This window comes from Pogona vitticeps, chromosome 6, assembly GCF_051106095.1.
Source record: "Pogona vitticeps strain Pit_001003342236 chromosome 6, PviZW2.1, whole genome shotgun sequence".
Taxonomy (NCBI): domain Eukaryota; kingdom Metazoa; phylum Chordata; class Lepidosauria; order Squamata; family Agamidae; genus Pogona; species Pogona vitticeps.
In genome coordinates this window covers 30349358-30374120 of record NC_135788.1, presented here as the reverse complement: position 1 = coordinate 30374120, position 24763 = coordinate 30349358, and the positions used below count along the sequence as shown (strand labels likewise).

The 24763-nt window shown below is 40.2% G+C and overlaps 1 protein-coding gene across 2 annotated transcripts in view; it reads left to right on the top strand.

Moving 5' to 3' along the window:
- DGKB (diacylglycerol kinase beta) overlaps nucleotides 1-24763 on the top strand; it is a 316591-nt gene that overhangs the window by 110065 nt on the left and 181763 nt on the right. For both annotated transcript variants that reach the window (XM_020781534.3, XM_020781524.3), the window contains 2 exons: nucleotides 11334-11419; nucleotides 17965-18054. In XM_020781534.3, the coding sequence (XP_020637193.3) occupies nucleotides 11334-11419; nucleotides 17965-18054 (176 nt within the window). The remainder of the gene's footprint in view (nucleotides 1-11333; nucleotides 11420-17964; nucleotides 18055-24763) is intronic.

Below are 24763 nucleotides of genomic sequence, written 5' to 3'. Positions count from 1 at the left end.
GTTTACTGGTAGAAAAAGAAAGGCTGCTGAATAGAGATGGGGATGAATTAAAAAATGACGATTCATTTTGATCTGTTATTCGTCAAGGTTAATGAATCAACGAATATGAATATACAAATATTCTTCGGTGAATCGATCCATTGATTTGTCTGCACTATAAACAGCTATAGCACTGGCCTCCAATGACCTAGAGACACCAAATTTGCAGGGAAGCTTCATCTAATGCTTTCCTACAACTGCTGAAGGTTTGGTGAACAATTGGATCATGGACCACCGAGTTATATAGTCACAAAGAGGACCCCCAGGAATGCTCCCCCCAGGTACCTACAGACTTCAGAATCACAACAGAGCTTCCTATGCCTTTCCCCAACATGCCTGCCAAATTTGGTGAAGATTCAATATCGGAACTCCGAGTTATTCACCCATAAATTCGGTCCCCCCAGGAGAGTTTACCACATGGCACAGAAGCCCATGACATTGAGGGAGTTATATTTAGCCCCAGAAGAATGAGAAGTCCCTTTGGCAGAGGCATGCATGAGGCATCGAGTTTGTCTTCAGCTTAGCACATTTGCCAGTGAAGTAGAGTTTGCCCTCAGGAGGACTGGAGGCCAGGAGGTATTTGGCAGCACAGCAGGCTTTTTGGCTTTGGGCATTGAGGAAGTTGGCAGCAGGAAAACAGGCTCTTTTGGCTGCATCAGGCACTGAGGTAGTTGGCAGCAGCAAAGTACCGTATCTTGCCCCATCGGGGAACTGAGGCAAAAGGCAGCAGAACAGACTCTGGTCTTCTTCAGCAACATCAGATATGCCTGCAAAGGAAAGGTTTTTGCCCCCAGGAGGCAATTAATGTTGCTTGCAACTTCCAGCAGAACCATCAGATGAACAGAGTCAGTGCTACTAACAGCGGTTAATCTATGGGGCTGCGGGGCTATTGGAAACAGATCAGATTTGCAATCTGAAGCCAGGCGATGGGGATACAAAGATGCTGGTTTAGAACTGCAAAGCTTGGGATTGCTAGCAACTTGGCTGCTGAGAACGCCCAGATATGATAAAGATATCTGCGGCATTCGCCCTCGTGCCCCCTGTTTGTCTCACTAAACACAGAGCTCACAATGGCAAACCAAAACACCTCTTGACATGCTGCCTTATCAACTTACTTAGAAAAGATGAAGGTCCATTCAGTTCTGACTTTTTAATAGAACAGGTTTATTGATTACAGTTGGTTTCTGGAACAATTCATAAGCACATTCTTCAAGTTTCATCAAGCTTCAGTATTAACCTTCTATAGTAATTATCACAGTTTACACTCAGACTAATCACTCCTAAGACCCCTCCTTCTCTCTCTGATTCCTAACACAGACAGAACTCAACTGAGACTCAATTGACTCCTCCTTTCTCAGGCTTCACCTTTTAACATCTCTTGTAGCCCCACCTCTTAACCATATTAGCATATAACTCATGAATAATACATAACTAATTGCATAACTTAGGGTGAACGCTACATTAGCCCTCGGTGGTTTTGGGGGGGGGCTTAGACAGGCCGGCCCCTTGGCATGGGTTGAAAACCAGACAAGCTCTGCTCTCTGAAGCCAGGTGATGGGGAGATGGGATGACACATGGACAGGCTTTGGGTGGGGCTGAGACAGGCCCTCTTTGTCACGGGGGATGCCTGGACATGGACAGGCTTTGGGTGGGGCAGAGCCTGGCCTAGGAGACTCACCTTGTCCACCCACATCTAACTAGACTTGCTGACAACCTTCAAAGAAAGAAAGATGCTGGGGTTGAAAGCCAGACAAGCTCTGCTGTCTGAAGCTGGGCGATGGGGTGATGCCTGGACAGGCTTGGATGGGGCATAGCCCGGCTTTGGGTGTGCCAACATGGCTGGGCAGCCCTCTGTCTTGCCACATCATGGGTGTCACCCACTTTAGTTGTACAAGAGCAACTATTTATTTGTTTTTCTTACTGCTCAGTCTGGGTCTGCCAAGGGAGTTGGACGGCCCTCTTCGCTTGTTCGGGGGTGGCGGGACCAGCTCTGGGTATGCCAGCCAAAAGGGTTAGATGGCCCTCTTGGCATGTTCTGGTGACAGGCTTTGGGTGGGTGGGGCAGAGCCCATCCGCGCTACTACTAGCGGTTAATCCGCGGGACCACTGGTGAGCTGGGCTAATTTGTTTGGGTAGTTTCTTCCAGCTTCTGCCTATCTACTAAGTTGGCATGGGATTGAAAGCAGAGTGTGTTGGCCCATCGGGTACTGTGGTAGTGGGCAGCAGCAAAGTACGTGTCTTGCCCCATCAGGCACTGAGGCAGTTGGCAGCAACAACATAGAGTGTGTTGCCACATCAAGCACTGAGGTAGTTGAGACGGATAGGCAGGAAAGCATGTCTTAATAGACATTGGGCACCGAGGCAATTGGCAGCAAAGTAGGCTTTGCCCATTGGGTGTGTAGTGGCAGAAATCTTCAACATTGATGAGCAAGAGGGTGGTGTTTGCCATCAAGGTGGCATATGAAACACAAGCCTCCAGAAAGAATTAATTATTTGGTCAAGTATGCTGTTTTTGACTACCAGGAAGGGCCTGGGTCGGTCCAGCCCTCTTGGCACAGGGAAGCCAGGAGGACAGCTTTGGAAAACCAGATGATCAGCTCTGCAGTCTGAAGCCGTGCAATGGTGTTGTTTGTTTTGTTACTGATGAAGAAAAGAGATGGTGGTTGTTGCTGGCACATGAAAAACTGCAGTCACAAGCCGTGCGATGGGGTGATGCCTGGACAGGCTTTGGGGCCTCATCGGGACACTGAAGTAAGTTGGCAGCAGCAAAGTAGAGTGTTGTCCCATCAGGCACTCAGGCACATGGCAGCCGGAAAGCAGGCTTTTGGGTACCATCAGGGCACTGAGGCAAAAGGCAGCCACAGGAGACTCTGGTCTTTTTCTGCAATATCACATTTGCCTCCAAAGTTACTTAAGTTTGTCTCCAGGAGGCAACTGAGGTTGTCAAAGAAGCAGCAACAGCAGGAGAATAGGGTCCGACTCCTAGGTGCTACTAATGGTGGTTAATCAGGGTGGCCTCTGGGCTTCTCAAGTGGAAGATCAGCAGTTCGAATCCATGCAATGGGGTGACCTGAGCTCTTGTCCCTTGTTCCTGCTTCTGCCTACCTACTGATTTAAACTGCTGCTGAGCCACTAGGCATGTTGATCGGAAGGTCTGCCAGCCTACTCGGGCAGTAGCCCGAGTGGACTTTGGAGCACCATGTTGGCATGGGACAGCCGGATAGGCATTGGGTGGGGCAGAGCCCAGCCCTCTTGGCACGGAGATGCCCATACAGGCTTGGGGGGAGGCAGAGGAAAAGGAAGAGACAGAGGCAAAAGGAAGGAAGCAAAAGGGAAAAAAGACTCTTGTCGTCTTCAGCTCAAAGGTAGTTCAGTTTCCCCCAGGTGGAACTGAGGTTGCAGAACTGCATCAACAACAGCAGATGAATAGGGTACAAGGTGCTACTAATGTAACGGGGGTTAATTCACGGGGCCACTGGGGAGCTGAGCTCCCGTAGTTTGTTCCAAGTTCTGCCTACCTACTGAGACTGTAGAATAGCTAGGAAGCTGGAATGAACAGTTTGCCAGTTTTAAGTGGGCCTGAGACAGGCCCTCTTTGGCACAGGGGATGCCCGGGCAGGCTTGGGGGGGCTTGAGACAGGCCTGGTTGGTGCTTGGATGCCCAGACAGGCTTGAAAGCAGACTCTTGATTTCACATCCAGGGGTCCTGGGACAGGCTCTGGGTGTGCCAAGAGAGGGTTTAGGCTTGGATGCCAAGAGGGCTGGCCTGGGTCTGCTCCAACCAAAGGCTGTCTGCGCGTCACCCTGTCACCATATCGCCTGGCTTCAGATTGCAGAGCTGATGTGGTTTAACCTGTGCCAGGCAGGAGTTCTCTTCTCCCAGTCAGGGAGGCAGAAGGTGAAACAAACAGCCTGCTGAATAATCATCCCACCTAGACACACACACACACACACAAACACAAATAAGTTTTGGAAGAAAAAGGATCCAGCCGCCCACCAAATTCCTTGAGAGACAGAAGCCTCTCTAAAATGAACTTTTGAAAACTGAATATAAAGGGAAAGAGATTCCACAGTCACACGACAACAGTCCCCCCACTGGATGATACATACACACACAAGCCTCCAGGGGGGAAAAAAGGTTTGGTTGATTGATTTGAATCTGAAATAAAATTAAGCCCTTCTGAAGAAGTCGCCTAAGCTACCTGAAATCCCTCCTCAAATTCCCAGTAAAGTTGATGATCATTCATAAATGATGATGATGAAAAAGAAAAATATGTCTGCTTTGCTGACACAAAAGTGAAACCGCAAGAGCACCAGCAAGCCAGCGAGCAGCAACTGTTCTCACTCTGGAGAGCACGAACAGAAATGGGGAACGGCCAGACAGGAAAAGCTTATATGAAGCGGCTGTAAAAGTAGATACACCTTTCAGCAGCGCTATTGGCTGCCAGACATGCCAATCCAGGATCTCTGTCCTGATTCGCCAGAGCTTTGAATTGGCGCCAGCAAGCTCAGAGACGACCCCAAAAGGGGTGGCGAATATAGACAAATATGAATGGATTTATTAATAAAACCAAAGAAATATTTGTCAAGCCATATTCGTCCTGATTTAAAATTTTACAAATAGGGATCGAGGAAGACATGATGGATTGGCTATATTCGTCAGAAAAACTGATCTGTTTTTATATTCATCCCCATCTCTACTGCTGAATCACTTATTAAGATTGTAATACCACTGATGCTTTCTGTAATTTTAAACATTTTTTAAAAAGTCATCTGCTTTGAAAACTTTTGCAGGTTAAAGGAAAGAGTACAATTTTTCAGATAAACTGAACAAACATTTTTATTCTCAAGAGACAAAAATCAAAGCAATACAAAAATTCTTTTCTACCCTATTTATTTGGTATATCATGTTATTGTCACTCCATGGGAAACATTTTAGTGATACATATTATTTTTCCTTTTTCACTATCTTTTGTGAAAAGATACCATAATGAAGGATATTTTCCTCTCTTAGACTCTGGTGTCTATTTCATGTCAATGAAAGACTGTGATCTACTGTGTTTGGCAGATCTGAACTATGTAACAGTTTAAAGAAAAATGTAAAAGCCAATTGGTAGGGCAACCCCGCATTTATCTATTCAGATGTATACTTCCATTTGTTTGAAGTGAGACTGACTTCCAGGTAAATGTGTTTGTGAGTATATCTCCAATTTTGTATGGTCCACAAGATTATTTTCACAAATTGGGTAATTGTTTTAATTCCTGTTTCCATAACTGGAAAGTAATTCAGTTTTTAACATTTAAAATCTAAATGTGGAAAAGTAAAGAACTGGAACATTCTCTGCTGAAATAGATGTATAGATTTCACTCTCTCAATAAGTTTCAAGACAGGATTTTTTAAAAAAATATTAAAATCTTGATCAAAATCCTATCAAGAAAATAAACACTTGGAAGGATATCGCACAGTATTCCACCTCCTCCTCTTGCATCTGCCTGTCCTTTGCAAGATTAGTCACATGACTGGTTGCATGCCCCGTTCTGTAACTAGATTGTGACTGGTCACATGAAGAAGAGTGTGCAGGGTGGGGGACATGAAACTGCAGAAAGGCAGCAGTGTAAGTGAACAGAATTCTGATGTTCATATTTTTAGACTTCAGTCGTGCTTTCAGTCATCCAGTTAAACAACTTTCCTCAGAGTCAAAAGCTTGTGAAGATTCATCTGTGAATATGATTTGGAAATGGTTTAAGAAGAGTCAACAGAAATAAAAGAAGTTGTAGCAGATAACCATGAGAGGGCAGTGTTCAGCAAAGACTCTAAATTTGCAATCATTTCCCACTATTTCTGCATGCCAGAGTTTGTTATAGAAAAGTTAATAAAGTAACTTCCAAAATTTCTAATTAATTATCTGGACAGTGCTGCCTAATCTGTTCTGTTTGTTTTTCTTTACAAGTTTAATCGTAACTTTCGTGTGCGTTCATGTGTGTGTGAAAATACATACACCTTTCATGGCTGCACAATTAGCTGCATACAAATCACCTCCTTTTATAGAATGGCTTTATAAATCTGGTCAGTTCAGTGCAGAAAGAACAGTCTTGCAAATAAGAAGTCAAGTGTGGGTACTAACCGCTTGCACTGTCATGCCTCTGTCTTCCACCTGCCAGCTGCTCTGTGTTGCCAGTGCCATCATAAGAACCCTATCTTTGGAGTCTTTCCCAGTTTGAAAGGCAGCTGCCATGGATCCATGCTATGTTTCCAGGCTGGGAAACACAATTCATTGTTTTGGTGGCTGTGTCAGCTTCAGCTTTAATGGGAATGGCCAGACTCCAAAGACTGTGTTGCGGGGCCAACCTTGAAGATCTTGCACAGAATTCATTTGTTCCAAAACCATTAGCAGCTGGTCGTGTATAATCATAGCTCACCTGTGTGAGAACAGTACCACTGGCTTTTTCTTTGTGTTTAAAACTTGAACCTGTTTTTAATTCTTTAAACCTTAGACATGGGGACTTCTTTGTCCCATGTGAAACTACCCGTCTGCTTTAGGGTAGGAAGAAGGGAGTCTTCTGATTCTTCAGATGCTGGGAGACAACAACTCCCATCATGCTGGACCACTGACATGTTTGGTTGAAGTGGGAGGAGGTGCAAGGACGACTTGTTCCCTACTTCTGTTTAAGTTCTTCTAGTGAGACTCTGTTCATTAGGCTATTGTTTTCTCATTAACTATTGTAATTCAGTAGTGAGTCTCAAGTATTAAAACATTCCCCCCCCCCCCCGTGGTCATGTTCCATTCACAAAACATTCTCCATTTAATATAGGCAAAATCTGTCTATTATGATAGGTAAATATGGGAAGCAGATTGCTAACTCCCTTTACAACCTGCACACATCCATAGACTATACACAGATACACTAGGGTACCTATGCTTGTGTTTATGATGTAAGTTTCTTCAAAAAGCATGCATAAATTCTGCACACAAAGCGGACTGACATTTGACGTTAGGCAGCTGGTGTGATCCTACACTTTATAGCATTAATTATACACTGTGCAGAATGGTGAATATTCCGTGCACACATACACACCACTCAGTCAGTCTGCAATAACCCTCTCCCCTTACCTTACCTTAGTGGCGGCAAGCAGCTCAGCTGCTAGAAGAACGTAAACTTAAGCTTCAATTTTAATTTACAAATATTGTCATTGCAGCCTCAGTTTAGCTTTGTGCTGTATCAGGGCCACAATCTAGCACTTGAATAAGCAATGGGCCCTCTTGAGAGCTCTGATACATTTCATTCTGGTGCTTGTTCCCTTTTTTTCCACTCTCTGTCTTCATTTGTCTGTCCATCTCTTTTTCTTTGTCATTTCTCTCACTGAGGGTTTAACTTTGTGGGGATTGAAGTCTGTAGATATTGTGTCCCTTCAGTTAATATTAACAGTTGAGATTAAAAATACAGGTCTAAGGGAAAAATGAATTAGAGAAATCATGCAGGCTTGGAAACTGAGCTTAAATGTGAACAGTTGCACAGTCACAGTTAACAAAGTGATGTGAAAATTGCCATTCCAATATATTGTGTCATTTGTGATAGGCATCTGTTTTCCCCCTGAAAAGAGATTTATTGTTCAGCAGTTGTAGCCATGTATCCATTCCTGTCAACAACTGTTATTGCAGATTTAATTTTACTGAAGAATTTCACTTCATAAGCAAATAACAGTTGTGCAAATAGCAGTTAGTCTGTAGGTTGTACAGAAAATTGTCATCTTTTTTTTTTCTTAGTGCATTTCTGCAGTCCACTCAGTCCTGGGAATTTATAACTTACGATATTTTAAAATTTAGAAATCACTTTTTTCTAGGTAAGTTAACATTCTTAACAATGTGCTTTAACATTTGTGGAATGTTGTATTTATCACCCAAAGCCTTATGTCTATCCTTTGAAATGATACTTAAGATTGCATTGTTAGTTGTTTAGAGTCATGTGTATGAGTGGTCTTTACCTTTGTCCTTGACTTTATCGTTGCTTATTTTGATGGGCCTTTACTGCCGTTGATATCATCCCTAATTTTAAAAAATGCAGATCTGTTGGGAAAATTGCATTTTGAGTGGTTTGTTGCTATTGTTGTTTGCAAAAAGAAAAGAAAAGAAAAGAAAAAGATATTAAAAACACCTCATTTCATAATGTAGGAAGGTTTGTCAGACCTACCATTTAGCACTTTCTCCACTTCCCCAGGATGATGTTTGCTTTCCTCTGAGGGAGGGAATAGTAGGTACCAGAAAACAGGGGATGGTGCAAGCAGAATTATGGCAGAGCATCTGTTTAAGGTGGGTTGTCTTCTCACTTTCCCCCTCTCTCTGTAGTTTGAGTTAGGATGATTATAACATCAGGCATCCCTATGGTGAGCTGTTGCTTCATCCCTAGTTGTCCCTGCATTAAGCTGGTTGTGAATCCACCAGACGTTGCTACAAACTAGAATGGTTATGGCTGGCTGGGCAAGAAGAATGACTATGGCTTTAAAAGATGATTGGATAGTCTCATACAAATAAAAGTACAGTGGGGTCTCTACTTAAGAACTTAATCCGTATTGGAAGGTGGTTCTCAAGTTGAAAAGTTCTTATGTTGAATCTGCATTTCCCATAGGAATGCACTGAAAACCATTTAATCCGTATCTGCTCTTTTCCGTCCATAGAAACTACAGTGGAACCTCTACTTAAGAACTTAATCCGTTTTGGAATGGTGTTCTTAAGTTGAAACGTTCTTAAGTTGAAGCAAAATTTCCCATAGGAATGGACTGAAAACCAATTAATCCGTTCTGGCTGTTTTTTTGTTATGTAGAGGTGCGTTTGTACATTGAAGCATTAGTTCCCATAGGAACTAATGCAAAGCTGGTTAATACGTACTCTACCACTAGGGGGAGAATTTTTTTTAACCTAAGATGACCTAAGGTTAAAAAAAGAGCAGGAAAGTTTTTTTTTTCCTGTTCTTATCTTGGATTTCTGTTCTCAAGTAGAAGCAAAATCCAATCTTAAGTTGGATTGTTCTTAAGTAGGGGCGTTCTTAAGTAGAGACCCCACTGTAATAAGTGGCTGTCAATCAGAGTGTCTATATATGCCTATCAGTATCAATATACTTTCAGTATTGTACCTCAAGGCTTTCCATGGGTGATGGGCTGGGCACAGAATGTTGGATTAGATTAGCCTTTAGATCTTCTCATATCCGTACCATTTTTTTCTCTAATGGCCACCAACATTTCACTTGTCTGGAGACACTGTAATGGATGGATCCTCAATAAAGATCAAGGTGGCAGGAAAAAGGTCAGATTAAAAAGATGAATGGATATTGTCTGTGTATGAATGGCACCTGAATCTCCACACTGGTGTACGAGCCACAGATTAGTTTAATCCACAATGATGCAATTTCTTCTTCTTCTTTTGCCTGGCTTTGGATGCTGCTTGGTTGTGAGGTTGCCCTTTGAGAAACTTACAGAAACGACATTGAACCATTTAAGCAGGGGTTTTAAACTCAATTTACCTGGGGGCCGCTAGAGGCAGAGTCTGGGTGAGGCTGGGCCACATCAGATTTTCCGCCAAGCGGAGCAAGAGCCCGAGGAAGCCGCCCAGGAGTTTCCTTAGCCGGCAGACAGGTGGGCTGGCTGGCAGGCTGCAGTTCTGGATGGAGGGTGCAAGAGGTGCTGTCTTGGGAGAGAGCCGGAGAGCCAAGAAAGGCTTTTTTTTAACTCTTGACAGCAGAGGATGTGTGCGTGCTTTGCGGGGGGCAGGCAAGGCAAGGGCCACAAACTATCATCTGGGGGGCCACATGTTTGAGACCCCTGATTTAGAGGAAGGACAATTGTGAGTGTAAATAAACATGTGTTGTTGTGTATATAATGAACTGGAAGAAGGAGACTCAGATAACCTCCTGAAGAAGTGATTATTGCCATTGTCACAGTATAGGATATTATCATTAGGAATGAGCAGAACTGCATCTTTGAAACTTAGTTTGCTGGATTTTTGTTTTCCCTCCATGTGAAATGTTCTTCTCACTCTCCATTTATGTCTGTTCTGGAATACAAGTATTGATATGATTCATATTTAAAAACATGTCTCAATTGTCAGTCCGGTACTCTTTCTTCAACACTTTTATCTGCTCTATTTTGGCAAACAACATACATTTCTTCATGAAACTGTAGGCAATGGCCAGAAGAATTGCATTTGCCTTAAAATGCGTTTCTCTATTATGACTGCAAAAATACTTCTAGTGAAGAGTGGCTAACCAGGTGGTGACCTATTTTGGCTCCCTAACTAGGCATGTTCTCTTTCTCACCTGATCTTGCTCTTCCTGTCTCTCTCGTTCTTTGAACAAGTTTTGTCATTATTCCTGCTGTCATTGATACTAATTTCTTTCTATGTCCAATTATGTTTTATCATTAAGTAAGGTAAACAGTTCAGAATGTCGGCTTTTGTAACAATTTTTGTGTTTGTTTTAGCTAGATTTTGAATTGTCTTCACTGATCTCACCTTAATGAGAAAGACAATTTATTTCTCTTCTAGTTTCACTGGGTATTTGCACTGCAAACGTCATCTCTATTTTTTGAATGTATAAGCCTTCTTGAAATCTACTGATGAAAATACATAATCACCAGTAGTTCCAACATGTATATTTCTTTATATGCCATATATGCTGCAATATATACAGACATTTTTGCATGATAAGTGAATTGTTGCTCTGCATTTCACCTTGGAATTTTATATCATCAGCTAAGTATAAAATGTTGCTCCTCTCACCTGTCATGAAATAAAACCCAGTTTCATCAAAGGTCATTTTACTACACCATACGTTCCAAGTACAGCATATTTCCTTGATAAAACCACATTTAATTTAAATCTAGCCTATATTTGAAAACTGTTGCAGTCAGCTGTAGGTTGCATAGATCTCTGTGGAAAAAAAATGATGTTCTTTACAGCTCCCCGGCATCTACATACCAGTTAATCTTTATACATTAAAATATAGGTCCCAGGAGATGAATATCTTGCTGCTCACTATAATAAACTGCATGTTATAATGAAACTAATTTTATTGGATCACTTTGCAGTAATTAGCATCTTATGACTAGTGCCCTTACACCATTCCCATTGTACGTGAGAGTTACAATCACTGTGAAGTATATGCTGTCCTAAGAGGAGCTGAGTTCAGCCGATTTTTCCAGTCTGAGCAAAGGGAATTGCTGTGTTGGGGTTTTTTTTTTTTTTAATAATATGTTAGGAAGACAAGGCTGTAGACCAGTAACTGCGTGCTTCTTTCCTTTTCAGGTTAAATTTTTTTCGTGATGTTCCTGACTTTCGAGTACTGGCTTGCGGAGGTGATGGAACTGTTGGTTGGATTTTGGACTGCATAGGTAACATGGAAGTCTTTTTTAAAAAATCTTTTGCTGACCTATCATACATATGTAGGCATATTATCTGTTTTCAAATGTTCATGACATACCTGGAATTTGACTCTTGTATGCTGTTGATCTTGTGCTTTGCCAGAAAAAGGAAGACTTTTTCTGTTCCATGTTAAAGCAATCAAAAGAACAGGAAATAAATTTGATTATGAGAGTATGGGGAATTTTTTTTAAAGGATGGTTGAAGTGTTAACTAAGCTGCTTAACTTCACCTAAGCCCCCTAACTCCTTGTCTTTCCAGCCACAGATAAAGATATGTCCTTTTAAAAAGCCTTCTAAACTATATTGGGCATTAAAGCTGGACTCTTCCAGATATCTTGGGTATTTTAGAAGTGTATTTTTAAAGCTTCTGATGCTCTTAAATGACATAATTACAATTTCAATTCATTTGAATTGAATAATTAGTTGTCCTAATCTTAAGTATATTTTAGTCACTGTGAGCCGCCTTGTATCCCATTATGGGACAAAGGACGGATAGAAATGATATTTTAAAAAATAATAAAATTACTCTTGTCTTATATTGTTTATATAATATAACTCATTTAAAATGTCCCATTTTATTACGGGCTGTCTTCTGTTACGCTGGATACTTTTTGTATATAGTGCATGGGTTGTTACATTTTTGTTGACTGTGGCTTGACAGAAATAGGAATGCTGTTTTTATTTGCTTTCTACTTCTTTTAGGGACACATGAACCTATCTCCAGCTGTCAGATCATTTTCGTCATTTATTTGGGACTTGTCATGGGAACTAGGGGTACAACTCCTTAAGCTGGACCAGTTTTACCAAGGGTGCTACATACTACCACCAACCTTTCTCAGATTATTTATGTCCCTCTCCAAATGCCCAAAGAGAAAGATGAGTTATCTGAGTGTTTGAGAAGAGGAAATTCAGTCACTCCCTATTAAGAACAAATGAAATAAATAAATATTTAAAATTTTCTGTACAAAAAGAAAATGCTTTTCCTTTCTAGTGTGGGTATAAGATTTTTGTGTTCTCATAATGTATGTTCTGCCGACAGAGAAGCTAATAAAGCATGGCCGTCTTGTATTTACTCCCTTCAAAAGGAAGGATCTGGGCCAGGATCCTCATCAGTCAAATTGCTTGTGCTATAAAATGTAGTGCAAGCAGTTTAGCATTTTCATTGCTTGTACAAGGAGATATCCAGTGCCTCTTTGTGCAGGACCAGGTAGAGAGGTGGCAGGGGTGGGTGGGCAGCAGAGGAGACAGGAGGAGGTAGGTCCCGGCATGAACCGGAAAAATGAACCACAAACTGGTTCATTTTTTCGGTGGTTTGTAGTGGTTCATGGGTAGCCACATACCACAAACCATCATAAACCACCAGTTTTCTGGTTCATGCCCATTGCTAGTGATAAGGGAATCACACAGTAGAAGAGCAGCCATGTGGTACCCACATCCTGACTGCTCTAGGTGGTCCAATAGGTGGGATAGGTCTGGTGGGTCATCAGATGGCAACTGGATCCTCCTAGGTCTGGAGTTGTATCCTATGCTATTGGAAAGCTTACAGTTCTAACCAACAAACTTGTGATTATGTTCAAGCCATTCTAAACTGATTTTCATATGTCTTTTTTCCTCACTGGGCTACTCACATGCTGCAGCTCAAGACACTCAATTAATATTTGGAAATTTTAAAATAGGCAGTCATACAAAACTGATTAAAATGAAGATTGAGTTCACTTTTGTACTTTGGTTTGACTCACCTTTTACTAGGTTTATTGCTATTGCTAAGTGCAATCTAATGCCAGCAATATCTATCATCATTTTATTCACCCAGCAAATCTCTATTTTGAGACTGGATCTAAACTGTATTTGGTAGCTGCAGCATCTCCTGCTTTTTGTATACTACTTAGCCTGCTGATGTGTTTAGAAGAACTTCAAAGCTTGCTATTTTTGTCATATTTTCATTGATCCTGATAATGATATTGCCAAGCTGTGTATTTTTGCTCATGGACGAACATGTCTATTGTTGTTTTTAATGTATTAATATGAAGCCTACGGAAGCAGATGTATTCTCTTATGACTAATTTTACAATACAGCTTAATCTGACCATCTTAAACTTGAAGTAAAAATTGGAAGTATGATAAATAGATACGAGAGAGCTGTCAAATGGATGATTGGTAGCTTGCATTTGGCTTAGTGAGTTACAGGCCAAACAGGTCTAGACTAAACAAATATTAGATTTTACAATATCAGAGTCACCGGGCATTTCCTCATTGACTTTTGTTCAGTATATCTGCCATTGCTGAGTGAGTCCATCAAACTCTGGATAACTTTCATGATTTAATACATGATACATATTGGAATTGGGAGGAAGTTGTTTTACCAATGTGTACTATTGATTTTGTATCTATGTACAGTACTTCATTGCATGTAGGGCAACCATTTTTGTGATTTGACCCATAATACAAATAAAGCTTTTCTCTTTTTTTGGTGATGACAAAGACACTAGATTGATTTGCTTCTCTCAGTAAAATGTAGAGCAACGGCAGTGCTTAATAGGCTTTGGGACAAAAGTGCCTAAAATAGAAAACAATGAGACCATGTATAATACTAGAAACTGGGTACAAATTACCCTATAAATATGGAGCCTTATAGATCAATTTCATTGATAAATCAAGACGCTAAAATATTTACAGCAATTTTGGCAGCAAGATTAAATACGTTTATGGGGAAATATATTGAGAAAGATCAAAATGGTTTTATACAAGGTAGACAAATGTCAGATACAATGAGGAAAGTGCTTAACTTGATGTACTTGGCAAAAGAATCAAAATGTAAGGTAGGTGTGATCCTTCTGGATATTTTCAAAGCTTTTGATTTGGTTGAATGGGATGCATTAAAAATGTTGCTTAAACAGATAGGATTCAGTACTTGATTTAGACAAATAACACATCAATTATATTCACAGAACTCTGCAAAAATAATAATAAATGATGGCATAACAGAATCAATAGGTTTAGGCCGAGGAACGAGACAAGGTTGCCCCTTATCTCTAATTTTATTTATATTGAAAATGGAAGTGCTGGCACAAGTGATCAGAAATGATAGTTTAATTAAAGGTGTAGATACTAGAGAGGAGGATAAAATAAATCTTTTTGAGGATGACATATTATTAATAATTAAAAATCCAAAAGAAACATTGCAGAATGTTATAATATATTTGAATGACTTTGAAGAAATAACTGGTTTGAAAGTAAACGAAGAAATCAGAATGTATTTTATAAAATTGTTCAAAAGCAGATGAGAAAGAAATGACAACATAATTTAAGGGAAAAATTGAAAGCATAATTAAATATTTAGGTGTTTATATTACAGTGGACCCTTGACTTACACACGGCTTGACTTACAGACTTTTTGAATTACAGACTTCTCTGGCTGCAAAATTTAGATTTGACTTGCAGACTGAGATTTGACTTACAGACCAGAAAAAAAACAAAATGGAACAAAAACGGCCTGTTACGGGATTAATCAGTTTTCAATGCACTGTAGCTCAATGGAGACTTGACCTACAGACTTTTTGACCTGCAGCCACCGTTCCAATACGGATTAATTCTGTAAGTCAAGGGTCCACTGTACTGCCTGGACTGTATTTTCCCTGCCTTCCCTGAACCTTTCTTGACCTAAGAAAAAAAAAAGAAACAAAATATCCCCCTCTAGTGGTTGAAGGAGGAATAGCAGCTTCTCATTAATTTCTATGGACGGAAAAGAGCAGATACGGATTAAATGGTTTTCAATGCATTCCTACAGGAAATGCAGATTTGACCTGAGAACTTTTTGACTTGAGAACTGCCTTCCAATACGGATTAAGTTCTCAAGTCAAGACCCCACTGTACATGGAATTTACAAGAAATGATTAAAGTAAATATGGATAAATTGAAGAAATAAATTAATGAACAGATAAATCAAAATTGTCATAGTTTGGCATATGAGAATAGTATGCCAAGTATAGCTGAAGATTATTCCTAAACTTAACTTTGTATTTTGGATGCTCCCAATAAAGACTGAAGAAATACATCATATTTGCCGCCATACAAGGCGACTGGCCGTATAAGACGACCCCCCCCAACATTTCCACTCAAAATATAGAGTGGACAGCTCTGCTGCGGCCCTGCCAGCAGCTGCCCAAGGCTCTGCCCAGGACCGCCATGGAAGTTCATGGCTGACGGGGAGGAGGGCGAGGAAGAGGGGAAGAGCACATGCGCGCCAGCTGGCTCAAGCAGCGAGAGGGCGAGGAAGAGGTGGAGAGGCTGGGTGGGCGGTGGGAGGAGGAGGAGGAAGAGGGGAAGCGGGTGGGTGGCAGGTGAGCGTGCGAGTGCCAGCTGGCTCAAGCAGCGAGAGGGCGAGGAAGAGGGAAAGAGGCTGGGTGGGTGGTGGGAGGAGGAGGAGGATGAAGAAGGGAAGCGAGCAGGTGGCAGGCGAGCGACTGCCTCCATCCTGACCGACCGCTTGCCTGCCTGCCTGCTTTCCTCCCCGGCGGCAGCTCCTTCCTGGCTGAAATGAAGTGCACCCGGCATACAAGATGACCCCCCCACTTGGAGGCATGTTTTTGGGCCAAAAAAGTCGTCTTGTACGCTGGCAAATACGGTATCTGAAAGACTGGTAGAACTTGATAAATAACTATTGCAATGGAAACAAAAGCATAAGGATTAATAAGAAAATATGATATATTCCACAAAAGGGGGGTGACTTGGACTACCAAACATTAAAGCATACTATATTGCAAACCAGCTAAGATATATTCCAGATATTGATGCGCATATTAAAAACTTAATAGGGAGGGAACTGGAAATGACAGAATATTTTAATAGACTGGAGAATAACCTCTTCAAAGAAAAAATTGCAGAAGAAGTAAAAAGAACAACTAATCCCTTTTTGAAGAATATGTTAGAATGTTGGAAAGAATTCAGATATATATTGAGTCCACTTATCTCATCACTACAAGAAGTAGTGGAGGCTTAGAGCTTCCCCAAAATCCTTAAAACTAAATTTAATGTTGGTAGAGAAATGGTTAAATACAATAAGGGTTTGGATGAAAAAGATGAACGATAAAAAATAAATACTATAAAGGAAATGTTGGGAAAGGAAGAGGAGATATCTTGGATAAATATACTTTAAATTGAAAGTTAGACAAGGGAGCGGACTAGAAAAGTAGGATAAATTAGAAGACTAAATTTGAGGAAATCATAGAGCAAAGACAAGTTCAAGAGGAAGGAAATAAAAGAAAAGGCACAGTAAGTGTGATATATAAGATTCTAATTTTTAATATGAAAAACCAGTGGAAAGAGGACTTAGAGGAAGAGGCTACAAGTGAGTATTGGAACAAAATATGGTCACAAAGATTAATGGAAAATATGTCTATAAGGGTAAAAGAAAATTGGTTGTTATAGGTTTTTCGGGCTACTTTGGCTGTGTTCTGGAGATTTTTCTTCCTAACATTTCTCCAGTCTCTGTGGCCAGCATCTTCAGAAGATAGTAGTTAGAACTCTGTCTGTGCTCTGGTGTAGTGTGTGGGATAGTTGAGTATTTGTAGCTGTGAGATAAACTTTTTGTCCTTTTCAGTAGATTGGGTGATAATGGTGATCGGTGTGTTTTTTGTCATGGGTGTATTTTTGTGATAAAGGGGGAGATGATGAAGAAGAAGACCTCCAGAACACAACCAAACAGCCCAAAAAATCTACAACAACCATTGAATCCCGGCCGTGAAAGCATTGGAGAATACGTTAAAAGTAAATTGTTATAAGGTTGCATGGAGATGGTACCTTACCCCAGTAAGATTGAATATTATAAATAAACATGTACTATCTCAGTGCTGGAGATGTAAAAAGGAAAAAGGAAGTTATTTACATATGTGATGGACTTGCGAAATAAGAAAGAATGGACGCTGGTTTTCAATGAACCTAGAGATATTATTGGATATAATGTTCAAATATCACCAATTATTGCCCATTTAAATATAGCTAAGAATGATCATCTTTTAAAAGAACAGAAAGAACTAATTGTTATAATGGTCACAGCAGCAAGACTAATATTTGTAAAAAAAATGGGAAAATGACAAATTTATCTTGAAGATTGGTATAAAGAAATGTGTTTAGCGATAAATGTGAAACAAAAGTAAGGAGTGACGAAATACAATGATTTTAAAGAGGTATGGAATGCATATTTGAATTATGTTTTTGTAAAAGGGATAGGTCATAGGCCAGCAGAAGAATCAATGTATTTTTGGAGTGGAATGGGGTGAAAAGAGATTAAAAGAATATATTTGGTTATCTGGTCACAAGGGTGATGGTGGCACGGGGGGAATTTTGTATGATATATATGTACACATGTTTTATGTTAGTATTGTTATTATTGTTTTTCTTTAATTAATAATAATAAAAAAGAAACTGGGGACAAATTGATAATTCAATACTAGCAGTTTTAGATGTGTTCTCTTAGGATTTTATCACTTCAACCTTTTTCTTCTTTTAATTCACAGAGAGAGCAAATTTGAGTAAGCATCCTCCAGTCGCTATCCTTCCTCTTGGGACTGGGAATGATTTAGCCAGGTGTCTGAGATGGGGAGGAGGTAAATAAAAATTATCTCATTAGCTAAAATGTGAGCAGGGTTTATTTTGCAAACAAAGATGTGTTAGATGTAATATTTTAGCCATAGTGCTATGTGTTAAAAGCATGGAATGATATTTCTTTGTAACACAATTTCTAAGGTAATGCACTCGAGCAGTCGCACACACAATTAAACGTAAGAGCCCTCCTTCTCTTCACCATTGCAGTATTTATTTCTCAGTTCTAGCATAGCACAGCCATACCAACAGGTGAACATCACCCTGCTCTACTGCAGGGTAAGTAAAGTTAAGAATGCCTTGCATTATCCTACACAACCATAGTTTGAAGGTTGGAATAAGAGTTTTCCTAGGAATTGGGAAAAGAACTATCTGGCTGCATCCTGTCTCCTTAGTAGAATATCTCACCTCTCTTATTCACAAATTAGCACTTGACGCCAACAGCTTGTAGAACCAGTCCATAGGTTCTGACTGTATCTTAGCACTAGGCCTGCTCTGCACAATATATCCTCACTTAGACTTAAGAACAGACAATAGTGATGGGCAGTAACTGCCATTTCATATTATGACTGAATGGTGTTCAGCATTTTCTAGCCCTGACCTCTCTGGTGGATGCCCACTCAGAGGCAGCTCCTGGAGGAGGTGGGGCAGGTAGGCTTTCATGCATGGCTACTACAGACTGGTAGAGTGTCTGTGATCTTATACTGTGGTCAGACCACATGCAAATACAATACTATGGAGAAGAAACATAGCAGGACATAGAGACTTTGTGCTTTAACCTTGATCTGTGACTTTGGTATATTCACCCAGTCTTCCATATCAAGCTTTTGCACAATTTTTCTGTATTGATGGTTGGATGAATATGCTACATAATGAGAGATTAAATCAATAGCTGAAATGCTGATCTCTTCCCACCCATGTGTTCATTCTTCTGGGTAAGATTACTTTACAGGAATAATAAAGCAAAGCAAAGTGTGCTGTTTATATACTGCTCCATAGTGCTTAAAGCACTCTCTGGGTGATTTATAATTTAATTATCCATGCTATACACCCAGTGAACTGAGTACTCAGTCTCCCAACCTTGGAAGAATGGAAGGTTGAGTCAACCTCAAGCTGACTAACAGGGACTGAACCCAGGTAATGAGTAGAGTTTTGGCTGCAATACTGCAGTTTAACCACTACCCCATGAGGCTCCTAATCAAAAACATATATGAGTTTGATAAAGGTAATGGGAGTTCAAAGCAGCTATTATTTTTACCCTTTCAAAGTGTGATTGTCCATAATACAGAAGCATTGCAGGGCCTTTTTTCTTGTAGAAACAATTTTTTTTGTTCTTTATAGCTGGCTCCACTGGAAAAAAATACTACAAAATTTAGTACTTCCCATGTGTGTGTCTGTGTGTAAATTTTCAACCATTCTGATCCTAAGTTACACTAATAAGCAGTTCCAATAATCTTGGATAACCTGTGTTTTATGTAGTTCTTTCCTTCTTCTCCCATCCTGCAGTAGATTTCAGACAATCAGTCTTATGGTGCTACCTACCAGGATATATGGAGGCAAAGAATAAATAAAAAAAGAGAAGAGGATTCATATAAAACCAAGCCTCCTGTACCCTTTCCTCATTTCTTGAAAGCATGAAGACCAGACCTTTTCAGCACCTGATTTGTGGAAATATGAAAGGGGAACACAGTTGAAGCTTGCACTATGCCATGGAAATATCTAGCCAAGGAATCAGGAGGCCTTGTGATTATGTAAGTTATGCTACTTTTAAGGTGCCACAGCTGTCTAGTTATGGTTGCTTGGTTTTCAGTCTCCAAAAGACTGTAGTTGCTGCTGCCCTTAACGGTTCCAGAACGATCTCAATGACTAAAGCCTTGTGCTTTGCATTTCTTCCATTTGTCTTGCAGTCTTCCCAGTGCTGTTTCCTACTGTAGTTGTGCTGCACATCCACAGGTCGATTTGTTTTTGGAGCTTTTTCCTTGTTTGTGCGGCCAAAAAAATAGGTTGGTTTGGTGAGCACAAGAAACTGGGCATCTTGGTACAGAACCCATAGTAGTGCCTTTTCCTTCCAGCTGATTTGCCCTTAATCACTTTCAGTGCAGGCCTTTCAAAGGCCTTGAAAACCAGTTTCTTCATTTCTACCTTTTTGAATGACTTGCACAATTCACAGCACTTTAATCTCATAGTAATGATTTATCTGTCTGGCATGTCTAATTGCATCTGGTATGATCCCTCTTTCTGCATTGCTTTGTTGGGCCTGACCCGAACATAAAGTATCTTTATTTTAGATAAATGATAAATGCATGAAATAATTTCAGTCACATCTCTATCTCTGCATTATGAATGTCCCTTTCCTTTCCCAAACCTTCACCTTTTTCTTTGGTCTCTTTTTTTCCATCACTACAGCCAAATAAATAAGTAAACAAATACATTTGTTTGCAGTTCTTTAGTTCTTTCCTCTTCCTTTAGCTCCATGGTACAACACTTCTAAAACTACAAAGCTAGCTTTCTGTGCTTACAAGTATTTTGCACTCTTCTTTCTTTCTTTCTTTCTTTCTTTCTTTCTTTCTTTCTTTCTTTCTTTCTTTCTTTCTTTCTTTCTTTCTTTCTTTCTTTCTTTCTTTCTTTCTTTCTTTCTTTCCTGATTAAGAACCTTCCTATCTAAATATGCTCCCCACTTTCTCATGCCTGCTCTGTTTTAGTGATCTTGAAATTTAAACAATTCTTCGCTAGATTCCCAAAAGGACCTTAGTCTTACTAATTTTCTGCTAGGGGTTGATCATGTGGTTAATTTAGGTTAATAAATGTGTCTCTTCTTCTTCACTGGTGGCCTGTCAATGTCAAAAATTTTGGAACTCAACAGTCTTGATAATGCCTCTTCATCTTTTTTGTTCCAAAATATTGAATCAGATGTTGGCCTTTAGTTTTATGAATCAAGTTGTAAGTAAGCATTGAATACCTAGAATAAGCATTCTTACTGTTCGTGGCTGATATTGCTGGCTTGCAGACCACTACTTTAGAGTTTTCATTTGGAAATGTAGGTTCTGAAGATTTGGTCTTAACTGAGAAAAAGCTAGTTGTGCTAAGTTCTACTGAAACAACTGTGGCATTGGTTGTCTTGTAAATTCCAGTGGAACCTTAAATGTGATGAGCTTTCCAGGGATTAAGGCCATTGGTTGTCTTTGTAGTCAATCTATCTCTTTTTCTGTTCTTTTTCCATTTTGATGATGATAATGATAACTAGGAAGGTAGTAGTAGTGGCAAGCAGAACAACTCTTCTCCCCTCAAATCATGTTGCTTAGCATTACAAAAAGCCAGAGCTTTTATCCATTCCTAACTAGCAAAGAAAAAGTCCCTGCTGCAATTCTCTATGCATGCATGCACAGAGCCACTGTTTGTGTACCCCCCCCACCGAAGAATCGTGATGGGGCTTTTTTGAGGGGGAGGCTGGCTAGGAACAGACTGAAAGTTATGAATTTTCCTGTGCTAAGCAACAGGATTTGAGTGGCTAAATTTGTGTTCTTTTAATGGCTGAATCTAATTGAAGTAGGCTGGGTATACAAAGTCCCATACATTTATTTCCCTAGAAATAATCTTGTTTGTTTTGTCCACCACTGGTGGCTAGTAATGCATAATTATGCAGCCTAACATTTCCAAGGACATTGATCTGGCCTGATATCATGCCATCCTTTTATGAATTATCTTTTCTCTTTACATCCATTTTCTGTTTGCAAAAGGAATTATTTGTGAACTACAAACATCCTTCTATAAAAGTTTATTTGATGCAGCTGCAAATCTCTCCATGCCATATCCTTATTATATACTCACAAATAGCAAGTGCAACTGAAGTTGTCAGTGTTTTACCTTTTCCACTGGAAGATATACTTTCCTGGGAGACAACAGCAGGCTTTTTCATTCAATAATGAGGTAATCTGACTTGATTCATATATAGTTGATTCACATGTATAATCACATTTTAAGGCTTCATAAGAGAACTTGCTACACTAGTATGTGATACAAGCAACTTTCGATGTGTGTTATGGCAAAAAGGAGCGGCCATTACTACATTTGTTTCATAAGTTGCCTGAGTGGATGATTCCTTCTCCCTGGAGCATCTTTCTGATTGTCTGGAATCTTCTGCAGAGTAGTAGAAAACAAGAGAAGATGACTCAAGCTTAATTGATTTTATCAGAGTCTCCCTTTACCAAACACATTACTGGAACTCTTACTTCTTTCTTTATAAGTTGTCCATTCTGGACCAGTGCTTAACCATTCTGCAAGTCGGCTGTTGAACAAGGAGAAGAATAAACCCTCAAGTTCTCTTCTTTTTACTATTCTTTGCCTCCTTTTCCATGGTAGCTGATGCCAGAACACTGATTCTTTTTCTCTGAAACTTTCCCATAGGATTGGAGAACAGAAGGGATGTCAACAAATTTATTTGCTGGTGAGTAAGTAACTTCACCTTCTCAGTGGCACAGACCTCTGGAATGCAGTATGGATTGTTAAACAAATAGTCTTCAATAATTTACAGATTCAACTTCCATTCTTAATTGCTTTGTAATAATTTTGTAGTTAACATTGGATATGATATTAGATAAAGATGCAGTCTCACTCTGTTTTGATAAGGAGAATTTAATGTTTTCCCCCACCCAGTCATCAAACACAGAAGGGATGTATTGGTTATGCAATACTGTTCTATGCCTTCTCTGGAAAAGTGACAGTATTTCAGATGTTGCCACGTTGTCTGTGTGAAGAAATCTAGAAGAATGAGTTTTCTCCTGCTCACTGAAGAGGTAAATCATGTGACCAGTGTTTCTGGAAAACAAAAATGCCCACCAGCTCAAACTCTGGTTCTTTTCTTGGCATTTTCTAGGATAATTCCTCTGGCCTAACAGTTCTAGAAAACACCTTACTTCATTTTACTTATCAAGTTTGTTTCTGCTTACTTCTCCTTCATAATTTCTTGATCTTCTCACAGAGATTTGCAAATGTTTTTCCCTTCCTCCTACTCATGATTTACCTACTGTTCTTCGTTTTGCTTCTGGCCCATTTCCACCTCTCAGTGCTATGGTGCCTAGCAAGTCATGGTGCAAACAGAAGCAAACATACAAAGCTGCAGGTTATTTGAAGTTTGTTCTGAATGATATTGCTTCTTTAGAGCATGCTAGTGATGTAGGTGCCATTAGCAACAAGGCAGTCTGAAATGGACCAAATGCAGTATTGCTGCAAGGAATGCCTTTCCTGTATGCCAGCAATCTGGTAACTGATTCTAATGGCTGCTCCCAGGGTTTGGCTGGACTTCCTGGAAACGGCGTTGGAGAACAGGGCAAGGATGAGGGTCAACATGGAAGTCTGAAGGAATGGAGAGGGGAGAATGGTGGCCACTAGCCATTTTTCTGCCTTGCATTGGCCTTGCTACAAGTTTAGGCAGTGGCCATTTTTGGTCCAAAAGAGTTACTTCTCATCAGCATTCAGCGCCTTCCACTTAGGCATCGGTGCTGCCACAATTTAGCCTTGCTAATCTTCCCCAGCAAACATCCTCAGTGTTTAAAGCTTACAGAGCTACTCAAATAGTGTTACACAGGAATAGTAAAAGAATTCAATTCCCTTAAAGGCCCCAAGACTAAGGAATCCCTTCAGCGTGGCCTGTGGGCCAGCGGATAGAAGTCTTCCATTTCTGAAAATGCTGCCAGGATGACTTTGGCACCAGTAGCCCCTTTTTTTTTTAATTTAAAGGCTTCTGCTTTGTCCTGCAGCCCCCACTGGCTTCCCCTCAACTGAAGGGAATTCCATGGCATGTGGAATGGAATCTGATTTTTTTCTTTTGCAGAAATCACTGTGCCTGATGACGTCAGGTTTTCAACCAAAGTCTCTATAACCAGATAATGCAGACTTCAAAGTATGTCTACGTAGTTGATGCTTTATTTGTGGTTTTGTTGTTGAAAGTCCTACCTCCTATGAAAAGAAATGTCACCCAGTTAAGGACACAGGGAAAATATCCTATCACTAAATATGCCCGTGAAGCTTTTGCTGTTTCTGTCAGAGCTTCCTCTAAATTCTCCAGATTTGTCATCCTCAGGTTACAGAAAATGCTGGCATGTAAAATTCTATTTGAGGATGGTGAGGAAAAGGCTTATGGGAACCCCAAAGAGTCACCTATCTTAGAATAATACTATACATTATTTGGTTTATTATAGTGTACATGCTCAAGCATCCATTTTGAGGTGCTTGGCAGGGGCACAGTCTACCCACATCACCCTGGTGGTAGACTGGGCCTGTGGAATTTATTGTAGAAGGTACACTTAGTGCTCTGCTTTCATGGAACACACCCTGAGTGCTAAGCAGGGTAGTACTGTACATTACACAACATGTCTGCAAAGGCTACTCATTCCCCTTGCCAATTTTTGCTCCTGGTTTTGCTCCTGGCTTGGCTATGGGCCGTACTGGGGATGGTGTTGGAAGGCAATTATTTTCAGAAACTTTGGTCACCTGACCTTGTCTCTTCAAAGCAATAAGTAGGACACAACTCACTCTTCTGGATACCTTCTTTGCACCACACTAGGAAAGACCTTTACAGTAAATTGCCATGTTCTGACCTACATGACTGTTGTTGTATAGAAGTTCAGAAACAATCATATAATTTCTAAGGATAGATAAGTAATGAAAGACTTTTGAGAAGAAATTTTATCCTGTACAGAATTTTCAGTGTACAGT